Consider the following 21,993-nt stretch of genomic DNA (forward strand, 5'->3'; position numbering starts at 1 on the left):
GAACTGATGCTGAGTGAAGCAAAGATAAACAAGAGAACATTGTACACAGCAGCAGTCAAATTGTGTGATTACTCTCTTTCATATACTTGGGTCTTCTCAGTAAAGCAAGGATCTAAAACAACTCCAAAAGACTCATGATGCAAAATATTGTCCACATCCAGAGAAAGAACTCTGAAGGCTTCACACAGGTTCTATTTGGTTTCTTTTTGTTGTTGAGTTTTACTTTCTCATTGTTCTTTCAATTCATTTTAATTCTTCTTTACAACATGATGGAGGTGAAAATATTTTAATAAGAATGTATATACATCACCTATATTAGCTTGCATGCCATTTTGGGGAGGTAGAGGAAATTTAAAACTCAAAAATTCATGGAAGTGAATGATAAAAATTGAAAATAAATAAATAATTTAAAAAATAAATTTAGTTAACTTGTTCAGATTTATCTCCTGAGCTCTAGATGAATTCTGATCTATTGTGGAACATTACCAACAAAATCACAGATCCTTGACAGATTAATGTATTGTGCTGTGTTATAGCATGGAGATGATCTTGGGTGGTTAGGGTTTAAACTCTAGAAAATTCTACAACACTAGAAAGTTGTAGGTTCATCAATGGACAAGGATTTTGTCACCTGGTGACCATCCTAGCCAATAGCAGAGAAGTCCATCATCAGTGTGGCTGTCATGAGGAGATTGTGCTCCTTTGAATATAAACTCTGAAAATGGTCCACTAAAGCTAGAATGGGTGAATTGACTATCTCCACTTACAAAATTTCATAAATGTTGAATCTGTAAGGAGTGCTGAGATCATATAGTCCAACTTATTCAATGTAGAGATGAACAATCTGACGTGAGAATAAACAGTGAAGTCTTTTGTCAAAAGCTATAGGAGTTGTCAGCATTAGAAGGACAACTGATCCTAAGCCCTCTGCTCACAAAGCTAAGAATACTTCAATAGTAACATGCTGCTTCTGAAGTCATGAATCTACAATGTATGGAAATGAAGGCACACATTTGCACATGAGGTGTTCTTAGTACCAGAGCCTTGTTTATTGTATCCCCAATTCACAAATGAGAACTATACAATTCAGAATAATATCCTCGTTCTTCCTTCAGGATATTTGAAAAGTACAAACTAATATGGTTTGGAGGATATTATACATATCTTCCTCCATACCCTAAAACTATAATTGAGGATGTGGTTGGAAATATAGATGAGGGGGCTACATATGGATGTATATAATTCAGCCTCTATTATCAAATGATGTACAAGGCACACTGCTAGCCTATCTTATATCTGAACATTAAATGCCATTTTAATCAATTGGTGGCAATTTTTCTTTCCCTCAAGGAGATTCCATTAAAAACCATTAAAGTATTGAGTCTAGAAGATGAAATTAGCTGGTTATTTTGCCAACTCAACTTTGTCTTCTTAACTTAGCGAGGTATAAAGCATAGTTGATAATGTGGGGGAACATTGGAAAATGAAACCTGGGTGCTCTTCATGCTAATTTCATCTGGATCTCCAACTGGCTTCAGGGTGAAATTCTGTAGAATGGTGGTAAAGAACAAAAACAACTCCAACCTTGCCAGGCCCTCTCCAAGGCAAGAACGTTTTCCTGTGAAGAAAAAAAAATCAAGCCTAGAAATCTTCACAAAATGTCACAATGTCAGCCAAAGTGTAACAGCCTCATTGGATAAGGACAACAGTGAGGAAAAGAGAAAAGGACAAGTATGCAGATGGGTTAAAATTGTGAGAAATATTCTTGAGAGTTATAGCAGCCAGGATTGGTCACTAGGGGCAGGAAGGAATTCCGTCTTCATATCATTCTTCCCACAATAAGCCCTTGTGCCGTGGATTTCGCAATGCAGACATAATTCCACTAAAATATGGGGCCTGGTAAGTCAGCCAAGAAGCACAGATCTTATCTTCAGTAGCTTGATAAGAAGACAGGCTATGGGATTACTAGAAAAGAAAATGTGTTGGAGCCCAGAGAGGGGCAGTGTGTCCTCAGAAGAACTACCAAGAGGAAGCACAGCTAGAGGAGGGTGGGAGGGACAACAGGATTCTCCTTTCAGAGTGAGAGGTAGAGATGGGAAGGGTTTCATTTTACCAATGGAAAAAGGCATGAAGTGATCACTTTTCTTGAATTTCCCATCCTTATCCAGGAAGTGCTGTGGGTCAAACTGGTCAGAGTTGCGAAATTCTTTGCTGTCATATAAGACTGAGGAGAGCATGGGGTAGATTGTTGTGCCCTAGAGGAAAGAAATTCCAGGGGAAAGTCAGTTATCATCATGAATGTCCTTGGTATCCCAGGCCAAAGAATCTTCAGTGGCTCCCTATCATTTGTACTACAAAATGCATGTTCCTTTGAGTATAGTAAAGAATGGTATGTCAAGCCATTGAGAATCTATGCAGGTTCCAGTCTAGTTTTCTTGGCTGATATCCCCCTTGCTGTCCCTATCTTTTCCTCCTAAGGATTCCAGCTAAACTGATACAACTGCTCTTCCCCATCCACAAGGCTCTCTCTCTGCTCTTTGTGCCTTTATAATGGTCATGCCTTATCCCTGGAAGGCACTTTTTCTTTGCCTACTTCAGTCTTTTAGAATCCTTAGTTTTCTTCAAGGCTTGGTGTGAGTAATCTCTCCTGTAGGGAGCTATGGATAAGGAACTGAGCTCTTTGTGCTCTCCCCCCTCATTCTTTGGTCTATACTTCATGTCTATACCTGCTGCCCATGTGACTCTGGACAGGACTTGTGAAGTGTCAGTGCCCCAGGAAATGCTTATAGCCTTTAGGGGAAGACCAGATTTCCTTCTGAGAGAAATGATTGAGTAGGAAGCCACTCTGCCATTCAAATCTCAACTTGGGTTTCAAGGAAAGAAAAAAATTTTGGGTGGACTTTTCTGGTTTCATATTGTGCTCTCTTCAGAAGGTGAAGTACTCAATGGTGAAATACCCTTCTATATTTTGCCTTTTGTCAGCAGCACTTGGCCCAGAAAGTTCCCATGTGGTAGATTCTTGCTCAAGACTTGATGATTTGAATTAATCAATGAGCTCAATAAGGGAATATCTAATGTGAAATTAGTTGAATACTCTCTTTTTCTTTCTTTCTGGGAGAATAGTTTTGCTCAACTATTGCAAGGGAACTTTAGTCTGATTCAATTGAATTCAATCAGATTGTATTTAGTTCCCCCTGTCAAGCCGTACTTTAGGGCCTAAAGACGCAGGTTCTAGATTCAAGAACATTTTTTTTTAAAGCAATCTTGGTTAAGTAACTTGCTCAAGGTTACATGGCCAGGTATTTCTGGGTGGGTGCTAAGTGTCTGAGCCTGGATTCGATCCCTAGGTCATCCCGACACTGGAGCTGGTGCTCTTACTCGCAGTGCTACCTGGCCGTTTCTGTATATGACCTTGAGCAAATCATTTGACCAGAGACTCAGTATCTCCATTTGCATAATGGAACAGATAATAGTATTTAAACAAACCACTTCACTGTCTAGTAAAAGAAAAGGAAATAAAGAAATATTTCTGGAGCAATCTCCTTTTTTTATTTTCATTGCATATTTTCTTTCTAAAATGTTATCATGGTGAATGAAAAACAGGAATAGTCAAGGTAAATATACAGTTTCCTATCATTCTTCATTCAAAGCACATCCAAGTTAGCTCTATGTAACAAAATACTTACTTCTTAAGGAGAACTTCATGTGAGAAAATGAAAATGGAACTCAATTTTCTCATGTCTAAAATTTGTTCATTGGAAGAGATGATATTTAAGATTTTTTGGAACATTAGATCCCATGGTCCCATGACTACTGACCTTGGGGAGGACATATTGTTGGAAGTGGATGTCCCAGTTCACTGCATGGGGTAGGTTCAAAGGAAGGAGATCAATGAATCTTTGTACTTCATGCACCACAGCATCCATATAGGGCATATCTTGTCTGACCTTTATGGAAGGAACTCGATTATGTCCAATCACACGATCAATTTCCTCATGAATTTTTGCTGCAGGGACAAAAAACAGAAATAACCACTGACCTTCCTAGTGTCTTGGGATAGTCCAACAGAGCCTGTGTAGAATATCTGCTGGATGATATGACCTAAGATATTCTCAAATAAGCTCAGTGTCCTCCTCTTCCTCTGTCAAGGATTCAAAAAAATGGGATAATTTTTAGTGGCTTAGTGGATAGGAGTCAGGAAGAATTGTGTTTGCATTCCTCTCCCAGACAGTGTCTATTTAGGAAAGGTATTAAACCTATCTGAGCCTCATTTGGCTTATTTGAAAAAATGGGGATCATAAATTATATCTCTTCTAAAGTTCGCTGCACCTCTAAACCTATTATCCTATTATTTGTAAAATGGAGATGATAACTGCTCTTCCCTTTAGTGGGTATCCAATGAAATCATATATGTCAAGTGAGTTGCAGACCTTAAATCCTTTATTTTAATGCCCCCATTATTATCAAAGGAAGTAGATACCTTCATTTGAACTTGATTGTGCTGGTGATGTAATTTTCATCTTGAACTAAACTATTTGCCAGGTATGTATCTCTGCTCCTCTCTCAATATCCTAAATTACTGAGACACAGATTCTTGGCATTAGAATAGACCCATTTTCACCTAGGGCCATCCATATTTGAATTGGATTGCTGTTGTTAGTGGAATGAGCAAATGGTTAACTAGTCCTTGCTTCAGAACCTTCAGTAAGTAAGAACTCATGACCTCCAGGGGAACTGAATGGTCTTTGGGAGACTTTTAATACTTGGTAAATCTTTTCCTTATATGAAGTCTTCATTTGTCAAATTTCAATTTTTTTCCCACAATTCCTAGTTCTCCCTCTTTGTGTCCAGCAGAACCAGTCCTGGCAGAATATGTCATTTGAGGAAAGGGTGTGTTTGACTTGATATTTAAATTCTAATGACATAACTGAGAGGGTTCAGTTGCATATTTGTTAAAGTGAATTGAATTTCCCCTGATAGACCCTCACATAATTAAATAACTATCAGGTCTTACCAAAGTGTTTTATTTTCTAAAATAGGCCAGTTGGAGTCATACAAATCCTAAAGGTAGAAAGGTTGAGCCAGTTACTTAGCAAGTTTCAGTGGTTGGAAAGCAAGCCTGGTCTGTAAGCAAGGTGTTTCGTATGCTTTACCTTGGACCTCAGGATGTTTCAGAATGAGCAGCAGGCCATATCTAAGAGTGCTGCTGGTTGTCTCTGTTCCTGCACCAAATAAGTCTCTTGCAGTTGCGATTAGATTCTCTAAGTCAAATTCAGAGTGGGGATTATCTTTTTCCTAAGGGAGAGGTACAAAAATGAAGCATAGAGACAGCAGGAAAAGTCATCAGTAACCATCAGAAGCACATAATTTTTCCTGGGTGTTCTCCCCCACCTTCCTTTCCCTATCTCAAGAGAGTAGAAGCTTCTTAATGCCCCTAGGTTTCCATTGCTTAACCATAGCCTTGTCCTTCCTAGGCAACCTTCTTTCCCTCCAAACACATGGCAATAGTGTAGAGCACTTGATTTTCAACCAGGAATTCCTCAATTTAAACTAACCTCAGCTAAGACATATGTATTTGTCCATAGGAGAATCAGTTCCTTAGGGCCCCAGTTTCATTATATGTAATAGGAGAAAGCTGGATACCTTTCAGCTTTCTCTTTATTATCAAGGATGTGTACAGTATGGAGAAGACCTAATCAAGGAATTCACTTAAAACTTTAATGGCCTGGTAAGTCACTCCCTATACTATTTTTTCACCAGAGGAAAATGAGAGAAGGGGAAAGAGCACAAGAGGGAGGAGAAGGTAACAGAGGAGGGGGAGGGAAAGGAGAATGAGAAGGTGGAGGAGGAAGAGGAAGAGGAGGGCAGGGAAAAGAGGAGAAAGGGGAAGAAGAGGAGGAGGAGGAGGAATTTTAGATTTTCAGAATGGACAATTGAGAAAATGTTCTGTTGTGGAGAATTTAAAATTTAACATTTTGTAGGGATGATGAACTTCATCCAGGCAAAGTGTGACTGATCAGAAATTGCCTTTGAAATATCTCTCTTAAGTGGTCATCCAGCCTCAGCTTTAAAGCTTCCAAGGAAGGGGAATTCATTATTTAATGAGGAATTTCATTCTGGTCTTGGACATCATCCTCCTCATGTGGAAATGAAATATGCCTCTATGATTTCAAACTACTGTTATGAGTTCTGTCTTTTGGGAGTGGGGGAGCAGATACTCTTCCATTGGAGAGTTAGAAATTTGATGACTACTGAGGTCTTTTATAGCTCACAAAATCTGTGAAAATCTGCAGACTATGCAGGCTTGTAGGACTGAGATCTTTGAAGAATGTGGGAGATTACATAACCCAAAACACACTTTTTATAGAAGAGAAACTTATGCCTAGAGAGATGAAGTGATTTTTTTAAGGTCATGGAGGAGATAATGGAAAAGAGTGGATGGCTGAATGACACAAATGGGAAAAGGCCGAATACCTTGATAAATGAAAGAGAAATTGAGCTGTTTGTGTTTTATTTTTTAAAAGATTGGGTAGAAACTGATTTTCTACTCAGTTCAGCTGGCAGTGAAACTCATGGAGAGGGAAAAAGAGTAAATAATCTAGACCATCACATAAAACAATGAATATAGACTATATTATTAAGAAGTGATATTCTAAAATCTCTGATCAATGATAAAACTGTATAGCAAGTATTATAGGGCTCTCAGAAATACAGAAACAATACCCAAGAGGCAGCTAGGTAGCAAAGAGGATGGTGTGCTGGACTTAAAGTCAGGATTTGGACTAAGAGTCCATTTCCTCATCTCCAAAATGGACACAATAAAAGTACCTGTCGCTTGGGATTGTTATGAGGCACAAGTGAGATAATATTTGCAAAGTGATATGAAGTGGTTGAAGTATGATATAAATGCTTTAGATATGTTTATTAAAATGTTTCATTAATAGAAAAGAATTAAAAGAAGAGAAAGATGAAGAGTGGGCTGAAATAACAGGTCTCAAAAATTAAACAGTGAATTGACAATTTAGAACATAAGATGAATGACATGTCTAAAGGTGTATAGATATTTTAAAGGTGAAACTAACTGATTTATTACTAAAATAGAGATATTTTGACATGAAATTCAGAAACAAAAATATTGGAAAACTGGCTCTCTACAAGCCAAAGTGATCTGGAAATAGTATGTGAAATAATTTAAGGACTTTTTGTATCTTAAAATATAGAATTAATTTTAAATCCTGAAAATAACTTCAATATAAAAAGCATGCAATTAAAAAAAACCTAAAAACTAAATATATATGGATAGAATTCAAAGGCTGTCCAGAAGACAGAAGTATCACATTTAACACAACATAGGGATTAAACACTAGACATTTAACACTAAACATGTATTGTGGGCATTGAAAACAAAACCTTTCACCTATTGAGTAAAAGACATTTGTATAGGTCGACTGCTCCTTTTCTCTGAGAAATCAAAGGAGATATTGAAAATCAATAATAATAAAATTAAAGGAGGTTGGATTATAGACATAAATAAGTAATTTTGCAAATACAAGCTTAATCTTGCATAAAATAAGACTGACTTTCATCCTCAACATTGAAAGTTAACAATTTTGAAAGATTAATGAACGCAGATCAATTCAATTCTCAAGGATGAGTGCACAGGGCCAGTGATGAAGAAAGCTACTTGCAGTCTCAGAGACATATGTTGCATTAGTATGCAAAGTCAGACAGATATTTTTTGATGTGATCAATATGGAATGTTATTTTTTGTTATTATGTTTATTTGTTGATAAGAAGTTGATCTTTTCTTCACTGGGTGTAAGGATACAAATATTTCATTAAAAAGATAACTATGGAAATAAAAGTGTATTTGAGACATTTGCAAAAAACAATCTCAAATATCTGAGTCAGGTATTTGATCTGAAAAAATTCAAGTCAGACAAGCATAAGGTACATTAATGAGAAAATATTAAGCAATGTAATCAATACTCTTTTGCTGCTAGGTCAATTCAACATTATTAAAAGAAATCTATTCCTTGAGGGCTACTGAAATAAAGGTCAAAAATATAGAAGCAAAGGTAACAAAGTGGCAATATATCTAGGGAAGGGGTTAAAGAAGTCTTGGTATCAACCTGGAAGGAAGTTTCTAGTGAACATTTCAGTGATCTAGGTTTAGTTCTTTGCTGCTTAATATTTTTATCGGTATTTAAACTACTCAATCAACAGATACATAAGATATATCTGTTATGTGCAAGACAGAGTGCTAATTAGTGGTGACATAAAAGCAAAGGATAAAGATAAGACAGTCTCCACTCTGTAGCATTATACTGAAGGAATGCAACTCACTTAAAGGTAAGTCCTCTTGGGATCTGTGGAAAATACATACACAAAGATTTTTGGATATTACACTAAGAAAAAAAGAGGAATAAGGGAAAGTTGCTTGAAGGAGGAAACTAAGTGTGAAAGGATATCAGGGCTGCAAAGAGTTGAGGGAAGTGAGTGAGAGCATTCCAGGAATGGGGAAAATGCTGTATAAACTAAAAGAGGTAAAAGATGGGATCTTATGTACAACATCATAGGAGACCAGTTTGCATGGGGTCATAGAGAATATGATGGAGGAAATTCATAACCAGCCTACAAAGAGAGGCTAAAACCAGATTGTGAAGGACATTAAAAACTTAACTTAAGATGAATCTATGTTGTTGTGATTGATCCAGAAGGTCTTGCACATTATGTGTGTTAACTTTGCAAATTTGTAAAGAAGGATTGAGAGTTTGGATGCTGGAAGATGTTAGGACGAATTTTCATTGTCCTGATGAGTGATGATGTTGAACTGAATTAGGTTGGTTGTGGTGTGAATAGAGGAAAAAAGACATAAGGAGTACTGCCATGATAGGATTCTGAGATGGTGCAATGGGAATGCAAATTTGGAAGATCTTCCCTGCCCCTAGGCTAAAGTGCACCTGAAGCCTGGGGTGGGAGGCCTGTTTTTCAGTAGATACTTCTTGATTGGCCAGTGAGTCAATAAAGTTGTTACATTCTCTAAGCCAGGAGAAGGCTATATAAGCCCTGATGTGAGGCTTTGTTTTGGGGCTCACTTTGAGAAGCGTTCTGTGATTTGATCTGTATTCTGGGAAGCCTTTGTCCAGAACCCCCCGGCTTTCAAAAACCCAGATGTTGACTGGGTATGGATGTAATGGTTGGACAGTTTGAAATCTGTCTACTAGATCTGTTTCTATCTTGATAATTCTGTCTGTATACTTTGAAGTTCGGGGTGCTGACCTTTTCCCCTGAACAAGGTAAACGATATATGTCTGAATGATTAAAATAAGCTTGTTAACCCATTTTGAGTTGCTTTCCTTTAACAAACCAGATCTAAGAGCCTGTATGGGCAGCCACCCTGAGGACGCTTGGGGTGCTTGCTGCTACAGGTGGGGAAGGCAGAGGGAGTGAAAGAAGACATTTACTTTCTACTCTTCCCCACTATACCCACTCTCCACATTGACATATGTTATTTGAGCATTTCAGAGCCAATGGGAAGAGGATTGCCTGTTCATTTCTCCCCAAATGATTGCTCCTTCTAGGGGAAGCTTTATCCATTTCATTAGACTGTGAGGGAATGAAGGAAATAAGCATTTAATAAATATCTACTATGTGCCAGGTCCTGTACTGAGTACTTTAAAAATATCATCTCATTTTGTCTTTACAATGGCCCTAAGAGATAGATACTATCATTATCTCCATTTTACAGTTGAAAATATAGAGGCAGACAGTTGTTAAGTGATTTGTCCCAGGGTAGACTGGTATTAAGTGTCTGAGTCCAGATTTGAGCTCACTTCTTTCTGATTCATTCACAGTACTCTACCCATACCACCACCAACCTTCCTCTATCAATCTGAGTGCAACTGTGTGTAACTAGAAGAGTTAAGGTTTAATTGGTATGTTGGAAAGATGTCCCAATGGCAACTCTGAGTAAATTTTCACCATTAAAGTATCAGATACTATAAGTGCTTTATTTGTTTTCGAAATGGTTTTGTGGGTTTCTGGGAGACTTTTGTATCTTTTTCATTTTTCTGTGGAGCAAAATAAAGATTTTCATCTTCCTGTTACTAATTAATTTTGAGTGGTTTTATGGAAGCTAATTTTAACTTGCATTTAAATAACATTTTGAGGATTTTTTTTTCTGTTCAGTCATGTCTAATTACTCATGAACTCATCATGTTTGCTTAGCAGTGGTAGTGGGGTGGGTGAGTTTTCCTTTTACACTAGATGGATTGTAAGGCAATCAAAGCTTAACTGACTTGCCCATGGTCACCTAACTAGGAAGTGTCTAAGGCTGGGTATGAACTCAGGTCTTCCTGACTAAGTCCTATGTTCAATCCACCGAATCATTTGCTGCTTCTGCTTCAAAGCAAATAGCATGCATTACAAACATATAATTTCATCCTTGCTATCACTCGGGGACATAATTGATATTATCCCCATCTTACAGGTGAGGAAGCAGAGGCAGAGAATGGGGATATGATATGTACAGGATTTCACAGCTAAGAAGTGTCTAAACTTGCCTTTGAACTCAGGTTTTCCTAAAGGAGTCCAGCTCTACGTCCCATTTGTCTTATTTCGAGTTTACTTTGTATGTATTTCTTATCCTATTATCTCCTCTATTTTATAATAAGCTCCTTGATAGCAGGAGGTTCTCTTTTGCCTCTTTTGTGTCTTCAGCACTTAATAAGGTACCTGGCACTAAGTAAGCACTTAGTAAATATTTATTAATTGATTCCTATTATATTCTCCAATGCAATATTCTCCTCCAAACAGGAAAGCCCACAGCAGCAGCTCATCACCCAGCCAAGTGGAACTCTTCCAATCTCATTTCCCATAAAGAGTTCAGAGAAAAGACAGGGTCAGAGGAAACCAGGACCCATTATGAGAAAGCCAATGTTATTCTTGGCGAAGTGTACACCTTGAGACTTTCTGATATTCCTTCCTGTGCTATGAAGAGAGTCGGCTATAAGAATCCTTGGAATATCAGCCTTGCTGAATGAGCCAGGTGCTTCCCCCATGCATCCTACCTGCTGCATTTTGGAGAGGTAGCAGTCAATGTAGTCTTGAGGGTTCTTGGGATCCAGTAGCTTTTGATGCTCTTTCACTCTTTCCAAAATAAAAAGTTTCATTTTCTCCACATTTCTAGAAAATGTCTTATGCGTTCCAGGGAGGTATACTCTGAATGCTGGTAAAAAGTTGTATATCTACACCCCCCCCACACAAATACATAGACATGTGAGTTTACTGTCAAAAAGAGACAACTTTATATCTCTACTTATAAACTATTATGCTCTATTCAAAGGCATTGCATTTCGTTTAAAGTTTAATTAATTATTTATTAACAAAGAGTGTTTTCCATTACACCTTTAGTATATAGTGGGAAAAATATGAAAAACAAAAATCTTGAACCACATATGCATAGTCATGCAAAAATAATCACCACTTTAGAAATACTAAGAAAAGTTTGTCACATTCTACATCTTGAGTTCACTTCCTCTCTGGTGAGGGGAGGGCAGCATGTTTCCTTGTGGTTACTCGGGAGTCATGGTGCGTCTTTATATTGATCAGAGTACTTAATACTTGCATGGTATTTTTCTTTTCATTGTTTTTGTTATTGTACAAATGGATTCCATTGGCTTTACTTGGCATCCATTCATAAAGTCTTTCCAGGTCTTTTGGAAAGCTGTCCCTTTCATCTTTTCTCAAAACATAGTGGAATTCTACTGTATTCATATACCATTATTCAGCTATCCCGCAATTGATTAGCCGCCATTTAGTTTCCTGTACTTTGTAGTGCCCCAAACAAACCTCGTTTCAGTTTTTTATGTATAAGATTGAATTTTGTGTATTTTCTATTTTTTAATTTTTTTCCTTTTAAATTTTATTTTTAGTTTACAAGACTCAGTTCCACAAGTTTTTGAGATCAAAATTATCTCCACCCTCTCTCTCTTCCCTTCTCCCCACACCAAGATGGCATGCAATCTGTTATAAATCTACATACACCATCACATTAAATATTTTTTTCACAATAATCAAGTTATGAATAAAAATTATGACCAATGGAATGAACCAGAAGAAAGAAGAAACAAAGCAAAACAAAAGACAGAAAGAGAGAGAGAGAGAGAGAGAGAGAGAGAGAGACAGAGAGAGAGACAGAGAGAGAGAGAGAGAGCACAAATAGTTTGCTTCACTTTGCGTTCACATTCCACAATTCTTTCTCTGGATGGATAACCTTTTCCATCATGAGTCTTTTGGAGTTGTCTTAGAACCTTCTATTGCTGAAAAGAACCATGTATATCAAAGTTAGCCATCATAGATAAAATTTGTCTATAATTGTGTACAATATTATCTGGGCTCTGCTGCCCTCATTCAGCATCAGTTCATATAAGTGTTTTGAGGTTTTTCGGAAGTCCATCTGATCCTCATTTCTTATAGCCCATTACTTTCATATGCCACAGCTTATTTAGCCATTCCCCAGTTGAAGGACATCCCCTTGATTTCAAGTTCTTTGCCACCACAAAAGAGGAACTACAAACATGTTTTTGTATGTACAGGTACTTTACCCATATGTATGATCTCTTTGGTATACAACCCTAGAAGTGGAATTGTTGGGTCAAATAGTATGCATATTTTAATAGCCCTTTGGACATAGCTCCAAACTACTCTCCAGAATGGTTGGGTCAGTTCACAACTCCACCAACAATGCATTAATTAGGGTTGCAATTTTATTACATATGGGGTGGAGTCAAGATGGTGGAGTAGAAACAGGACTTCAATGGGAGGGCCTGACCAACCACCAGTTGGAGGGTCTCCAGATCACTAGCATCTGTGGTGGTTTCCAGAATTATCAACACATAGATGCTAAGGACAAAATGAGAAGTCTGTGCAGTGTAGATTTGGGGATACAGTAGTTGGGAGTGCGTTGACCTCTTCCCCTGTGGCGAGAAGACAGCGAGGAGCTGGGGTCATGTGGATGCCCCCACATGACAGCTTCAGCTCCTGGTCTACAGAGTGTAGGGCAACCAAGTGACCAGTCTGAGGGGTATTCACTCTTTCTTTCACCTGCTTGGATCTGGATTGTGGTCTAGGTTGGAGGTCCTGGGGTGTGTGACATGCCAGAGCTCAGAGAGGGCACCACCTTTGGCTGCTGAGAAAATCCCAGCATTTGGTAAGAAGCTCTCCTGTCTGGTAGCAGAGTCCTACTGTGGCAAAATTAATCAGCAAAGGAAGCAAACCAAGCAAAGAAATACAACATTAGACTCCTATTTTGGGGACAAAATGTATCAAAGCATTGAACAGGAGGAAGACAGTGAAGTCAGAATTCCTGCAACAAAAGCTTCAAAGAAAAATACGAGCTGGTTACAGGCCATAGAGGACCTTAAGAAGCAAATAAGAGAAGTGGAAGAAAAATTGGGAAGAGAAATGAGAATAAAGCCAAAAAAAATGTGAAATGAAAGTCAACAGCCTGACTGAGGAAATAACATTTTAAAAAATAGACTAACTCAAATGGCAAAAGACGCTCAAAAAAGCAATGAGGAGAAGAATGCCTTAAAAAGTCAAATTTGCCAGATGGAAGAAGAATCTCAAAAACTGACTGAAGAGAATCATTTCTTCAGAATTAGGTTGGAGAAAATGGAAGCTAGTGACTTTATGAGAAATCAAGATGATGTTAAACAGATCCAAACAAATGAAAGAATAGAAGGCAATGTAAAATATCTTTTTAGAAAAACCATTGATCTGGAAAATAGATCCAGGAGAAATAATTTAAAAATTATTGGACTACCTGAAAGCCATGATCAAATAAAGAACCTAGAAAACATCCTACAAGAAATTCTCAAGGAAAACTGCTCTGATGTATTAGAACCAGAGGGCAAAATGGAGGTTGAAATAAGCCACCGATCACCTCCTGAAAAAGATTCCAATTTTCCTACATCTTCTCCAGCATTATAATTTTCCTATTTACTCATGTTAGCCAATCTAACAGGTGAGATGCGACACCTAAGTGTTGTTTTGATTAGCATTTCTCTAATCAATAGTGATTTATAGCATTTTTCATATGATTATTGATATCTTTAATTTATTTCTCTGAAACTTTCTGTTCGTGTCTTTTGATCATTTATCAATTGGAGAATAAGTTGTATCCTTATAAATCTGAGTCAGTTCTCTGTATATTTTGGAAATGATGTCTTTATCAGAGACACTGCTTATAAAAAAAAAAAAACTTTCCCAGTTTTCTGCTTCCCTCATAATCTTGGGTACATTGGCTTTGTTTGCATAAAACCTTTTCAATGAATGCAACCAAATTTATCCATTTTGCATTTCACAATCCTCTCTATCTCTTATTCAGTCGTAAATTCTTCCCTTCTCCAAAAATCTGAAAGGTAACCTATTCCTTCCTCTCCTACACTGCTTATAGTATTAGCCTTTATAGCTAAATCATGAACTCATTTAGCCCAGTTTCTGCTGTACTATTTTTCAGTTTTTCCAGCAGTTTTTTTCACTTAGTGAGTTATTATCCGAGAAACTGGAATCTTTGGGTTTATCAAATAATAGATTACTGTAGTCATTGGCTACTGTATCTTGTGAAGCTAACATTCCACTGATCCACCACTCTATTTCTCAACCATTACCAAGTAGTTTTGATGACTGCTATTTTAGAACACAGTTTAAAATCTGGTATGGGTAGGCCACCTTCCATAGCATTTTTTTTTTAATTAATTTCGTTGGTTCTTTGGGGCTTTGGTTCTTCCAGATGAATTTTGTTATTATTTTTTCTAACTCTATAAACCAAATTTTTAGTAATTTAATTGGTATGACACACAAAAGGTAAGTCAATTTATGTAAAATTGAAATTTTTATATTTTCTTGGTCTAACCATAAGCAACCGGCATTTTTCCAATGATTTAGATCTGACTTTATTTGTGTGAAAAGTGTTTATATTTATGCTCATAAAGTTCCTGGGTTTGTTTTGGCAGGTAGGCTCCCAAATATTTTATAATGTGTACAGTAACTTTAAATTAAATTTCTCTTTCTATTTCTAGCTGTTAGACTTTGTTAGAAATATGTAGGAATGCCCATAACTTATGTGGGCTTATTTTATATCCTGCCATTTGCTAAAGTTATCTATTATTTCAAATAGTTTTTTTACTTGATTTTCTAGGATTCCATAATTATATAATCTGCAATGAGTGACAACTTAGTCTTTTCTTTGACTATTCTAATTCCTTCAATTTCTTTTTCTTCTCTTCTTCCTAAAGCTAGCACTTATAGTATAAAACTGAATAGCAGGGTGACAGTGGACGTTCTTGTTTCACCCCCAATCTTTTTGGAAGTGCTTCTAGTTTATCTCCATGACATATAATGCTTGTTGAATATTTTAGATAGATGCATAGTATCATTTTAAGGAAGACATCATTTATTCCTATGCTTTCTAATATTTTAATAAGAATGGATGTTGTATTTTGTCAAAAGCTTTTTCTGCATCTATTGAGATAATTACATGGTTTCTTCTAGTTTTGTTGTTAATATGATCAATAATGCTGATATTTTTGCTAATATTGAACCACTCTTGAATTCCTGAAATAAATCCTACCTGATCAAAGTGTATCATTTTCATGATAAGTTGCTATGTTCATTAGAGAGATTGGTCTATAACTTTCTTTCTCTCTTTTGGCTCTTCCCGGCTTAGGTATCAGCACCATATTTGTATCTTAAAAAGAATTTGGCTATAAATCCCTCTGACCCTAGAGATTTTTTCATATGGAGTGCATTGATGGCTTGTTCAATTTCTTTTTCTGAGATGGGGCTATTTAAGTACTTTATTCCTCTACTATTAATCTATGCAATTTATATCTTTGTAAATATTCATCCATTTCCCTAAGATTGTCAAAATTATGGTCATACAATTGGGCAAAATAGTTCCTAATTATTATTTTAATTTCCTCTTTCTTGGAGGTTAATTCATCCTTTTTATTTTTGAAACTGGTAATTCATTTTTCCTCTTTCTTTTTTCTTTTGATTAATTGACTAAAGATTTATCAATTTTATTGTTTTTCTTCATAAAATCACTTATTAGTTTTATTTATTACTTCAATATATTTCTTAATTTCAATTTTTTAATCTCTCCTTTGCTTTTCAATAATTCTAAATTGGTATTTAACTGGGGATTTTCAATTTGTTTTATTTTTTTCTGGGTTTTGCACGCCCAATTTATTAATCTCCTCTTTCTATATTTTATTCATATAAGCATTCAGATATATTAAATTTCCATTAAGACCTACTTTCACTGCCTATTAGTTTTGACACATGTCTCATTATTGTCATTCTCTTGAATCAAGTTATTGTTTCTATGATTTGTTGGTAGACCAACTCATTCTTTACTATTAGATTATTTAGTTTTCAATTAGTTTTATTCTATCCTTCCATGTCCATTTATTGCATATAATTTTTAATGTGTCATGATTGGAAAATTATGCATTTACTATTTCTGCCTTTTTGCACTGCATTGTAAGGTTTTTATGCCGTAGTATAAGGTCAATTCTTGTGTGCATGCCGTGAACCACTGGGAGAAGGTCTATTCCTTTTTACCCCATTCAGTTTTCTCTAGAAGTCTACCATATCTACTTTCTATGAAATTCTATTCAGCTCTTTAATGTCTTTCTTGTCTATTTTAAAGTTAGATTTATCAGAGGAAGCCAGGTAGTACAGCGAGTAAGAGCACAGGCTCCCGTTTTGAGGAGACCTGTAGATCGAATCCTGGGCTCAGACACTTAGCACCCACCCAGAAACACCTGGCTGTGTAACCTTGAGCAAGTTACTTAACCCCAATTGCTTAGGGGAGGCCAGGTGGCTCAGCGAGTAAGAGCACCGGCTCCAGTGTTGGGATGACCTGGATCAAATCCGGGCTCAGATACTCAGCACCACACCCAGAAATAACTGGCCGTGTAACCTTGAGCAAGTTACTTATCCCCGATTGTTTAAAAAAAAAAGTTAGATTTATCAGGTTCAGAGAGGGGGAGATTGAGACCCATTACTAGTATAGTTTTTTGGTCTATTTATCCCTGTAATTCACTTAACTTCTCCTTTAAGAATGTGGATGCTATATCACTTGGTGCATATATGTTTTGTAATGATATTATTACATTGTCAATGGTGCTTTTTTTCAAGATATAATTTCCTTCCTTATCTCTTTTAATTAGATTTATTTTTGCTTTTATTTTGTCTGATTAGGATAGCTACCCCCGCTGTTTTATACTTTTGCTGAAGCAGAATATATTCTACTCCACTCTTTTACCTTTATCCTGTGTTTCCCCATGTTTCAAATGTATTTCTTGTAAATGACATATAGTAGTATTTCGTTTTTTAATCCATTCTGCTCTCTGTCTCCATTTTATAAGTGTGGTCATCCCATTCACATTCACAGTTATGATTACTATCTGTATCTTTCTCTCCTTTCCATTCTCCTGTTTATGCTTCTCCCTTCCCCTCCTCAATAGAGTTTTGGTTTTGACCACTACCTCCCTCAATATTCACTCCCTATTACACCACCCCCTATTTCTTATCCTTTATGCTTACTACTGCTTCCCTCCCTTCTAGCACCCCCCCCCGACTTTTTAAGTTAGATTTCTATGCTTAACAGACTGTGTTATTCCTTCCTTGAACAAAATTTGAGGAGAATAATCTCAAACAATGCTCTTCTCCCTCCTTTCTTTCCCTCTATCATAATAAGCTTTTGTGTCTCTTCATATTTAAATGAGTATGTTATTCCTTCCATAAACCAAAACTGATGTGACTAAAGCGCATTTTCCCTCTACTATATGTTTTTGTTATTCTTCATGTGATGTTATTTACCCTTTTCTGCTTCCTCCTTTCCTCTTCTCCCATTACCATGTCTTTTCACCCTTTAATTAGTCTTTTTTAATAATCATATCAGTTAATTTATACCAACACCAACTATCTATGCATATCTCTTTTAAATGCCATAATAAATGTACAGTCCTCAAGATTAACAGGTATCATCCTCCCATATAGCATTGTAAACAGTTTGCTCTTATTGAATAATTTTTTTCCTATTTATCTTTTTGTTTCTCTCTCAAATCTCCTATTTGAAGATCAAATTTTCCATTGAACTTTGGTCTTTTCATGAGAAAGATCTGTAAGTCCTTTATTTCATTTAATGTCCAACTATGCCTAAAAGATTTGGCTCAATTTTTCTGGATGGTAGATCCTTTATTGTACTTCAACCTCCTTTCCTTACAATATATCATATTCCAATCCCTCTGATATTTAATGTAGATGCTGCTGACTGTAGTTACATGATATTTGAATTGTTTCTTCTTGGTTGCTTGCAATATTTTCTCCTTGACCTCATAATTATGTAATTTGGTTCCTTGGCTCTCTTTCTAGGAGCTGGGAGCAATTTTCCTTGACGATTTCTTGGAAGATATTGTCCAAGCTCTTTTTTCATTATGGTTTTCTGGTAGAGCAATAATTCTTAGGTTATCTTTCTTTGATTTCTTTTCCAGGTCAGTTGTTTTTCCAATGATGTATGTTAAATTTTCTTGTTTTTTTTTTTCATTCCTTAGATTTTGACTGATTCTTGATAACTCGTGGAGTCATTAGTTTCACCTTGTCTAATTCTAATTTTTAATGCACTGTTCTCTTCAGTTAAGTTTTGTACCTCCTTTTCCATTTGATCAATCATACTTTTAAAGGAATTGTTCTCTTCAGTAATTCTTTTCCCATTTTTCCAATTGTATTTTTAAAATAATTGGTCAGTTTTTCTTCTACATCTCTAATTTGGCTTTTAAAATACTTCTTGAGCTCTTCCAAGAATTCTTGAGACCAGTTCACATTCCCTTTGGGGGTTTCAGATGGAGGTATACTGTCAATGCTGTCCTCTTCTGAATATGTATTTTGTTCTTCTTGGCCTCCATAGTAGGATTCTACGGTCTTTATTTTACCAATTTGCTTTTTTGCCCATTGTGATTGCCTATTTCCTGGCTTTTCAAGTGTATCTCTACTTCTGAAGCACAGGGGGCTCTGACCCACATTTCTTGTGCCACAAGCTGGGGCCTGATTACTGACTTTGAGTGTTGTGGCCTCTGGTTCTATCAGTTAGAGCATATTTAATGCTGTAGATCACCTGGTGCTGGTTTGGAATTGTTTGGTATTTTCTGAGGCCAAGGCCATGTCTTTCTATATTTTCCTGGTGTTACACTGAAGCACACAGTGTGAGTTGGGGGGGAGAGAGGTGGTCTAGTCACTTCAGCTCTCCACCTCCCCAGCCCTGGACTAGAGCTCATATAGGTTCAGCCACTGGTGGACAACACTATGCTGGTGCCTGTTGTTTCCCTGGCTGTGTCAAGGTATGCCTGGGGTTGTTGCTTGCTGGCTCCAGCCCCTTTAGCCTCAGGATCTCTCGCTAGTTGGCTGAGGTGAGGCTTGTTGAGACACCTCTCATCTGTCACTGGTCCCTTTCAGTCAGAGAAAGAGGGACACTTCCCATTAAACTCCACAACCTTCTGCCAGTTCCAATATTTCAGGATTCTTCCTGAGGCAATATTATCTTCATTTTTCAAGGTCAACAAGGGGTAGGGGATGAGAGCACTTATGGCTAACTCTGCCATCTTGGCTTCTGGAAGTTCAAGTATGTGACTTTCAAACATCTAGTCTGTGGAGTTGTTGCTGGCACTGCCACCGGCCCTGCACTTGTCTATCATCTAGCCTCAATAGATCCCTGGACTGCACTGAGATGTATGGGAATCACCACTGCATGGGGGTGATTCAGTTCTCCAGGATTTGTTCCCACTCTCCTATGGTCCATTCAATGGTGGTGCTGGCATTTATGGTTATCAGGAAAAATGGAAGGGGTGGTGAGTGAAGAGCAAGATACTCTCTGGCTCCTACAAAACTGAAGATAGAAACTATGGTCATCATTTCATGAATTCATCACCACCCCTTCTCCTTGCCAAGAGCGAGGAGACTTGGGCTCACCAATGTTAGCAATAGTACTTAGAGATGTTAAAGATTCATGTTTCTTGCTAAATTAGTTCAGATCTATTTTGTGAAGAGGTTAGCTATTCTTCAGCAGAGAATGATCAAGTGGAAAGATGATTAAATTTGGAGTCCATAGAGCTGGGTCTGTATGCATGCCTTGTGACCTCAGGTAAATCATGTCACTTCTCTGTGCCTCAGTTTACTCCTCTCTGCAGTAATAATAATAATAATAAGAGGAATAATACATAGCATTTATGCAAAATTGTAAATGTGCCCAAAGTGCTTTAAACATATTAGTTCATTTGAGTCGCAGAACAACTTTGCTAGGTAGGTCCCTTTATTATCCCCACTTTACAGAAAAGGTAGCTGAGGATGAGAGAAGTTAAATGACTCTCCAAGCAACATGCAATTGTTAAGTGTCTGAGGGAGGATTCAGATTCATTTTTCCTCCCTCCACGTCTAGCCCTCTATTCATTAAATTCCTTTGTTTCCATAAATTCTAGGATTTTGTGACGTCTCAGAAAAGAAGTCAACACTCCTGGGCACTTAGGAGTACTGAGCTCCTCTGAACAATACCCAGGAGTTTCAAAAGTCTTCAACAATCAAAGTCTAAATTGGTAAATATCTCAAAACTAATTAATCAAAATAATACTACCCACTAAGGGGAACAAAATGCAGGATGTTATGTTCTTGTGCAAAAGAAACTGCTATTTGAGCTAAGGGAAATCTACTTACCTTGGAAAAGGCAAGAAATTGAAAAAAAACAGATAAAGACACACCAAGGCATCCAATCAATTAATTCATTTAACATTAAGTCAATAGAATCCATCTAGCATTTATTCAGTATTCACTAGGAACCAAGTTTTGTGCTAGGCTGTGGTGATATAGACAACAATGAAGTAGTATTCATCCTCAAAAGTCTTTCATTTTATGAGAGTAGTGTTTAGTTAGAGTATGTATCCTTTACTGTAAGTGGAACAGAATATGGTAAAGGAAAAGAAAGCTTTTTTTGGCTACATGAGGATGCTTAGTTAAACTATCACTGAATGAAGGCTTTTATACTCCACGTCCATTGTAGATGTTACACAATGGAAGTCCCAGAATCAGTGTAGTCTGTTGGCTTAAGTGTCTTGCTGACTTAGCTTTGGCCAGCTTTCCTCCCTAATCACTTCAGAATGGCCTGGGGTATTCTTTATTGATAACTATTCCACTTGGCCACATCTATGAACACTATGCTACTGGAGATATCCCAGGAACCAGTAAGACTTTTCTTCCAATAACTCAAATATCTGTACGATCTAGAACTAGTTTAGAGGCCTAGTGGGAGCAGAATGTCTACCTGTATCTTATTTGACAGCCCAATATATTCCATTATGTTATTGTCCTTGAATGCATGGTATGTAAATATATGTTTGTACTCATCTGTGTTGGAGAACTTGCTAACAGATGAGTACAATGATCCTGTTGCTGAAACTCAGCAAACAAGAACAGAATAAGAAAATAGATGTGGCTTTACCTGTAGCCATGGTGAATTAAGCAGCTTAAAGTTTTCATTTAACAAGTTCATCAGATGTAGAAATTGCTCATCCTTGTACTTGAATCGTTCACGGAAAAGAATAGAGCAGATCACATTGCATGGAGCACAGCCAAGGATAAAAGTGGGATCAGTGGGCTGACCTAATGTAGAGAAAAGTTGCCAAAAAGGAAACAGTTTAAAGAGAAATATTTTCAATCATGTAGGAACACGGCATCTACCTGCCAATACCTGAATATGGTGGTGTTTAATTCCTTTAAGGATAGTTGCTGTTGTTCTCTTGTACAATTTTCTTTCACCTTTATATGGAAACTAGATAAGTTTATAATACTTGGATATAAAAAGAAAGAAGAGACTTCTCTGGCTAAGTGGAGGGAGTATCCTGGTCAGTGCACCAAAGTAGAGACTTTTAGAAT

General features: G+C 37.0%; 1 protein-coding gene across 3 annotated transcripts in view; it reads right to left on the reverse strand.

Moving 5' to 3' along the window:
• Positions 1–1,436: 1,436 nt before the first annotated feature.
• The window catches only part of LOC138148603 (cytochrome P450 2C23-like), a 45,383-nt gene continuing 24,826 nt past the window's right edge, over positions 1,437–21,993 (reverse strand). For all 3 annotated transcript variants that reach the window (XM_069071382.1, XM_069071381.1, XM_069071380.1), the window contains 6 exons: positions 21,560–21,720; positions 11,073–11,249; positions 5,154–5,295; positions 3,819–4,006; positions 2,114–2,255; positions 1,437–1,618 (listed from right to left, as the gene is read on the reverse strand). In XM_069071382.1, coding sequence (XP_068927483.1) covers positions 1,437–1,618; positions 2,114–2,255; positions 3,819–4,006; positions 5,154–5,295; positions 11,073–11,249; positions 21,560–21,720 — 992 coding nt within the window. The remainder of the gene's footprint in view (positions 1,619–2,113; positions 2,256–3,818; positions 4,007–5,153; positions 5,296–11,072; positions 11,250–21,559; positions 21,721–21,993) is intronic.

The sequence above is a fragment of the Petaurus breviceps genome, unplaced genomic scaffold (assembly GCF_028583685.1).
Source record: "Petaurus breviceps papuanus isolate PSGF00001 unplaced genomic scaffold, PetGlider_PUasm1.0 90825, whole genome shotgun sequence".
In the NCBI taxonomy this organism is placed as follows: domain Eukaryota; kingdom Metazoa; phylum Chordata; class Mammalia; order Diprotodontia; family Petauridae; genus Petaurus; species Petaurus breviceps.